The 6727-nt window shown below is 50.1% G+C and overlaps 1 protein-coding gene across 1 annotated transcript; it reads right to left on the bottom strand.

Moving 5' to 3' along the window:
• Positions 1-3167: 3167 nt before the first annotated feature.
• Positions 3168-6076, bottom strand: LOC125351471 (carbonyl reductase [NADPH] 1). The gene is made up of 3 exons (XM_048346252.1): positions 5746-6076; positions 5035-5142; positions 3168-3847 (listed from the first exon to the last, which is right to left on the bottom strand). Exons 1-3 carry the CDS (start codon positions 6032-6034, stop codon positions 3411-3413), a joined length of 834 nt encoding a protein of 277 aa, XP_048202209.1. The 5' UTR covers positions 6035-6076; the 3' UTR covers positions 3168-3410.
• Positions 6077-6727: the final 651 nt, after the last annotated feature.

Here is a 6727-nt window from a genome sequence, read left to right on the forward strand (position 1 = left end):
CAGCCCCAGTGCGCAGAGCCCCTTTTAGCTCCTGTCTAGTTGTTCCCTTTATTCAGGGATACCCTAAGCTCCCTACCTTTTCCTTCTCTCTATTTGTAATACCACTGTTGTGTGAATTCAGTCACAAGAAAACAGAGAACGCATTTGGAGAGATGGAATTGAGAGTCTTTATTGGAGAGCCAGCATCTCAAAGACCTTCTTCCTTTGGTGGACTCCTGCCTGAAGGACCAGAAGCAGCCCAGAACTGAGCTTGAATAATGCTTTTAAAGACAAAAACCACATGCTTGGTGTGAAGACCAAACCTTAACAAAGAGAGAGTATGTGGGAATATTCAGGTGCAAGCAGAATTTTCCATCTAAGGAACTAGCTCAGGGGTCAGCTTAAACTTTCCATGTAGGGGATAACCCTCAAACTTTCCATACTAGGGGGATACCTAGAGGCTAATCAAAGGGGAGTGAATCAAACCATTTAGGGAGATAAGCAAGGATAGCATTCTCTGTAGCAAAAGCGCTCCTAAGGCTAAATAACATGACATCTGCAATTCAACGACTGGCTTCTCTCACCTCTAGGCTTTTCTGAGTGGAAAGCTCCCCCCACCCAGCAAGGCACCAGGATGGCTGTAAGGACCAGGTGATGGTACTTTGGACCCAGTCTCCTTATTTCACCACCAGTTACTTCATCTGTTGTGGGGGTTCTTCTCTCCTAAAATGATCTATGGAGTGGAAATGGCTGAGACTGAAAATGTATTTGTTATCTGTTCACTGAGATGATTAAATAAGAATGGCAATTGGATAGGGTGGTGAAGCTTTCTGTACTAGCCAAACGATCAAAATGACAATAATCCTTGGTTACAATAATTAACAAAATTGCTCCAATCTGAGGTTGAATAGACCAAGCAGAAGTTTTTTATAGAAATACTTTGTAGAGAAGGTTATTATCGTGAATGTATGTTTGTGTGTATACATATATATAATGTATGTGTGTATATATATCTTCTGATATGTGTATACATGTATATGTACATATATGTACATGTGTATATATGTATATATACCATGTCTTTTGATATATATGTGTATACATACAATCTCTTATAATATATACATATGCATATACATGAATGCATATATAAAGGACTGACCTCTACCCTGTTTTCCAAGGTGCATACAGACATCAGGCAAGCCACCAAAGATATGTGCAGACTGCCTGTCTACCTAAGCCTGACTGTAAGCATTCCATTGTGGGCCCAACCTCAAATCCCACGCCGCCACCTCCCCAGACTTAATGGCATTTTCATTAACCTGTTTCCTTCCTTTCTCCTCCATTTTCCTAACAATGTATGTATGTCTATGTTATATATGTATGCATACACATATACATACACATGTATACATATAAATAAATAAATAAATATAGTCCTGGGGCTTGAACTCTGGGCCTGAATGCTGTCTCTGAGCTCTTCACCTCAAGGCTAGTGCTCTACAACTTGAGCCACAGCGCCCACTTCGGCTTTTTCTGTGTATGTGGTGCTGAGGAATTGAACCCAGAGCTTTTCATGCATGTTAGGTGAGCACTCCACCACTAGGCCATATTTCCAGCCCTTAAAGTTGTTTTTTTTTCTTCTTCAGATAAAGTTCTCTAGATAAACTTACAAGGACCATTCTAAAATTACTGAGTCACTCTGACTCCTAATTTTTAGGAGACTTAGAGCACACTTGGCTCACTGAGAATGAATTCTCTGTCCAGTGGCGTTTCTATGCACTGTTTTCTTGTGATCGCTGAACCCAGGCCCATGTGACTAAGCTTTCTGGATAAATGCCATTTGTTGTCTTTGTTCAGGGCTGGCTGCACTGCTTTGGGAATTCTCACCAGCATGCTCCTTGCTGCAAGTAGCAAGCCTGTCTTATTCTCAGCTCTCTCACTGTGCTTCTCAATGGTTCATTCATGAAGGGGTGAATCCATCCACAGCTTGAGGTTACAATGTGATAATTCGGTGTAATCTTCTTATGATTGTAGACTAGATGAAATTATAATGTCCTCTCTAAGTCTTTTGTTGTTGGTCGTGGGGCTTGAACTCTGGGTGCTGTCCCTGAGCTCTTCAGTTAGTGTTCTACCACTTGAGCCACAGTGCCACTTCCGGTTTTCTGGTTAATTGGAGATAAGAGTCTTATTGACTTTCCTGCCTGGGCTGGCTTTGAACCAGGATCCTCAGCCTCCTGAGTAGCTAGGATTACAGGTGTGAGTCACCAGCACCTGGCTTTCCTAAGTCTTAAATTGCTAACCAGAGTGCCCATGACTTTAGCTGCCTCTCAAGTAACCTCAAAACACCTTTGGATGCATTTGCTCCAAGTACACACACACACACACACACACGAGTCTGGCTTTGGGAATGTAAAACTTAATAAGGCAACAGAAAGGCCTGAGGATAGAGAGGGTCAGGATGGCTTTGGTTTAGTGAGCAGGCTGAGATGTGAATGTGGGCATGTGTTGGTCCTGGGGTTTGAACTCAGGGTCCAGGCTCTGTCCCTGAGCTTTTATGCTCAAGGTTGGTGCTCTACTTGCTTGAGTCACGCTTTCCACTTATAGTCTTTGTTTTTTTAAACTGTTATTATAAAGGTGATATACAGAGGGGTTACAGTTATGTAAGTTGGGCAGTCAGTACATTTATTTTTTGGACAATGTCGACCCTTCCCTCATTCTCTCCCAGTTTTTCCCTCCGTCCTCACCCACAACTAGGGTTCATTTTCAACACAGTGTCCAGTGAGGACCACTGCTGCATTTGTTCGCCCTTTGTCCCTCCATTTCTGTGCCTCCCCTTGCACTCCCAAAGACGTATAAACAAGACAAAAAGAAAATGAGAATAACAGCAAAGGAAAAAAAACAACAACACTTTTTACTTGTTGCCAGTGTTATGTGTACCCGCAGTGACTCAGGCTTTAAAAGAAAGTGTGTCTAAGGGTCACATCCAGCTCTGCCCTGGGTTTCTGTAGTGAGTTTGCCTCCCTACAGTGGCAGACTCGAGTGCTGCAACAGAGCACAGGTACTGCGAGCTGCTCCTAGGTCTGCCAGGCCAGAGAGTTACCTTGTCCTTCCCTTGACCTAACTTCTGTGCGGATTATACCCCTGAGAAGCCGATTCAGCCTGAAAAGAACCGTAGAAATGGATCATTCAGGCATGTTCCGTTTTTATTTTTGTCTCTGTATCACAGAAGAAATCACAAGACTTTCTAGATTTAGTCATCTGCTTATTCAATAATCCACTCAATTGGTAACAAATTAGTACAGAGTACATGAGAGGGAAGTCGTGATTATTCTTTTTTTGTTGTTTCAATATGGATATTAGGGTAAATGTCCTTTGGGCATATCAGGCCAAGGAACAAAATCTAGATCGCAGATGGAGGAGAGTTGAGCTCACCATTTTTCAACTTTTTTCTCGCTGACAAACTGTCCGTGAGGCCCCTCTGCCTCTGGGGGCAGAAGAGCCAAATACACAGGGGTCTCGGCTCCTTCTTCTGGGCTTTTGGTAGCCGAGGGTCCCGCCATGTCGGTCCTCACCCACCCGGGGCAGCAGGCATTCAGGAGGATGCTGTCCCCGCTCCTCTGCTCGCGGAGCTCTCTGGCATGGATTCTAGATAAGACCGTGACTCCGATCTTGCTCACTCCGTACGCGGAGTTGGGCCAGCCTTCCTGCTCGTGCACTCCTTTCTTAGTATCTTCCACAAACTTGTTCATAAGCCCCGTGAGCTCCTCCTCAGTGATGGTGTCGCTGCGAAACTTCTCCTGCAACGCTGGGCTGCAGCTTTTAAGGGATCTGACGCTCAGAATGCTTGACACATTGACCACTCGGCCTGCAAGCAATCCATCACAAATGATCACACAGAGATGTACACACACAAGCGGTGAGTGACAGGTGGCTAGGAGTTTAAATCAGGACATTTCTACAAATTTCCCCTGGAGAGAAAATGATCGGTATGAGTCGGAAGACTACACACAGATGGTCCTGGAGTCCAAGGGCTTCGATTCGCTTTCACGATAAGGGCAGGTGAAGGGAGCGGGTTACCTGGGGAGGGCTTCCCCTTGGTCCTAGTGAAGAGTTTGGAAGCACTATAACCTTTTGGATAAGACAGGGAAGGAGTTAAAAAAAAAAAAAGCTGCACATGCAAGCACTCAACTCTGCCCTCCGTTTAATTTTCCTACCAGTAACCTTTGGTTTTCTCCTGGTGTGTGTTTAACGAGGGGTATGGCTGAGTTGGTATCTAAATGACACAAAGTATTAGCACAGTGTACAAAGAGTCAGGGTGGTTTTCTGTGTAGATCATAGGGCATGTTGGTGGATATATTTTAAAAGGCCAGAAGGTAAGTAATCAGAACTCGGAGATCCTTTTATATTATACCAAGGGCTTGGACTTTCTCCAGAGGGATCTTTAGGAGGGGAGGAGCCAAGAGAGGATGAGGGGTGGGGTGGGGTGAGGTTTCAATGGTGCAGCCGGACACAGCCTGAGGGCCTGTTGTAGAGCTAGGAAAAGAGGGATCTGAAAGACGTGTGCTCAATGTGAGAAGTTGGAAAACAATTCTCAAGGGGCAGGGCATAATCACCCTGGGGATACTAGAGGATAAGGTGATTTAGGGAGAAGGAAAGTACCTTCTGGAAATGCCTGTTGTAGAAGTAGAGGCAGGAGAGATATGTGTGGGACTATGAGTGTTGTAGGTAGGTGACAAACTTGAGGTGGACAATCTACCGACTGGGTAGTAGGGAAGGCTCCACCAGCTTGTGTAAGATCACTGCAAGCAGGAGAAGGGTACAGAGAGAATCCTACGGGCCCATAACATGTGAAGGAATGTAGGAACAGATAAACCTGTTCTCAGAATATCTTTGAACAGAGACTTGAAGGGTAAGAAGGAGCCAGATGTACAGAGATAGGAAAAAGCACAGTTGCACCCGCAGGCTATAGAGGCTGGGCAGGAAGGCCGGTGTGTCTGGCAGGCAGGGGTGGGGGTGGGGAGGTGGGCGCTTGCGGATTCCCTCCACACTCACCTTGGGGTTTCATTAGAGGGAGTAGCTCGGTGCTGACATCTTTGGTACCAAAGTAGTTTGTTTTCAGGGTCACTTCCGCTTGAATATGAAAGGGTGTGGGATCGGCCCCTTTTAGGGGAGAAAAATATGGGGAGTCACACAGTGCATTCCAGGGACCGTCACAGAGTGTTTGAAATCTGAGTATTCTGAGCCAATCCCAGTTACCGACCGACTTGTGCCACTGTCCATCTGGCCTGATGATGCTCTGTTATTATCGTTATTATTTTATAATAAAGATGGCACAACTGGGTGAGCTAGGAGGAGGCTGCACAGTAGCCACTTTCTCATTCCCTGAAGTTTTTATTTCAAGGTCGGTTAAAAAGTTCGCCCTGCTGTCCTAAAGCCCAGTTACCACACAAACTGGGTGGAGGAACTCAGGCAAGGATTCCCCGGGGAAGTCCTAAGCGGGGTGAACTTCCTGCCCCTTCCTGGGGGGCGCCCAGGGTGCACCCCCGGGGTGAGGAGCGGCCCACCGCGTCCCGAGGCTCCCGGGGAGGGGGGGGGCCGCGTCCCCTCCGCCAGCCCCCGGCCCTGGGCGCCCAGGGTGCACCCCCGGGGAGGGGGGGCCGCGTTCCCTCCGCCAGCCCCCGGCCCTGGGCCCCCAGGGTGCACCCCCGGGGTGGGGAGGCCGCGTCCCCTCCCCTGTCCCCCCCTCCCGGGCCCCCCCCTTACTCTTGAAGGCGATGCCCGCGTTGTTGACCAGCACGTTGAGCCCCCCGTACTCCCGGCGCAGGAAGTCGCGCAGGGCGCGGATGCTCTGCACGTCGTCGATGTCCAGCGGGTGGAAGCGCGGGCTGAGCCCCTCGGCCTGCAGCTGCTGCACGGCCGCGCGGCCCCGCGCCTCGTCCCGCGCCGTGAGCACCACGTCCCCGGAGAAGCTGCGGCACAGCTCGCGCGTGATGGCGAAGCCGATGCCTTTGTTGGCGCCGGTCACCAGCGCCACGCGTTTGGTGGACGACATGGCCGAGCGGGCAGCGCGAGGCACCTCCGTGAAGACGGCCAGGCGGCAGAGAAGGATGCAAGCCGGGTCCGCACACCCGGGGCGAATTGGGAGAGGGCGGGTGGCGCCAGAAATTTCAGGCCTGGATGGAGAGGCTCAGCGCGCAGGCGCACCATAAGGCTCCGCCCCTAGGGGGTGGGGCTGGCGCGGAGCTCCCAGAGGCTCCGCCCCCTGGGGGGCGGGCCGTGCGCGGAGCTCCCGGAGGCCCCGCCCCTTGGAGGGTGGGGGCGGGCGCGGAGCTCCTGGAGGCCCCGCCCCTCGGGGGGGTGGGGCCGGGCGCGGAGCTCCCGGAGGCCCCGCCCCTCGCAAGGAGGGAGTGGTGCTAAGAAAAAGTAAACACTGGACACCTAATCAGCCACGAGTGAAGGTAACCCTGGTAGCCCAGGTGTGCGTGGATGTGCTTGACACAGGCCGGACCAACCAACCCTTCCCGAGCCTGGCTGTCAATTCCACTTCCTCGACCGCCAGGCTCTGGGGGCCGAGCTGTGAAGCCCGGGAAGGGTTGGGTGAAGGGTTTGGAAGACCGAACTGGCCCCTGTGAAGGTCTAACCATCCAGGCAAGGTCGATGTAGAGCTGTTTGAACACTTAAAATCTTGAACCCCTGGGGGCTGGGGATATGGCCTAGTGGCAAGACCGCTTGCCTCGTATACGTG

Source organism: Perognathus longimembris, chromosome 5 (genome assembly GCF_023159225.1).
Source record: "Perognathus longimembris pacificus isolate PPM17 chromosome 5, ASM2315922v1, whole genome shotgun sequence".
In the NCBI taxonomy this organism is placed as follows: Eukaryota; Metazoa; Chordata; class Mammalia; order Rodentia; family Heteromyidae; genus Perognathus; species Perognathus longimembris.

Bases quoted from the DNA above. Each gene is read 5' to 3' on its own strand.
- LOC125351471 (XM_048346252.1), bottom strand. From the start codon at position 6,034: ATGTCGTCCACCAAACGCGTGGCGCTGGTGACCGGCGCCAACAAAGGC. The intron at 5,143-5,745 runs GTAAGGGGGGGG...CTCCCCTAAAAG, and splicing joins CGCGGGCATCGCCTTCAAGA to GGGCCGATCCCACACCCTTT. The intron at 3,848-5,034 runs GTGAGTGTGGAG...GATTGCTTGCAG, and splicing joins CCCTCTAATGAAACCCCAAG to GCCGAGTGGTCAATGTGTCA.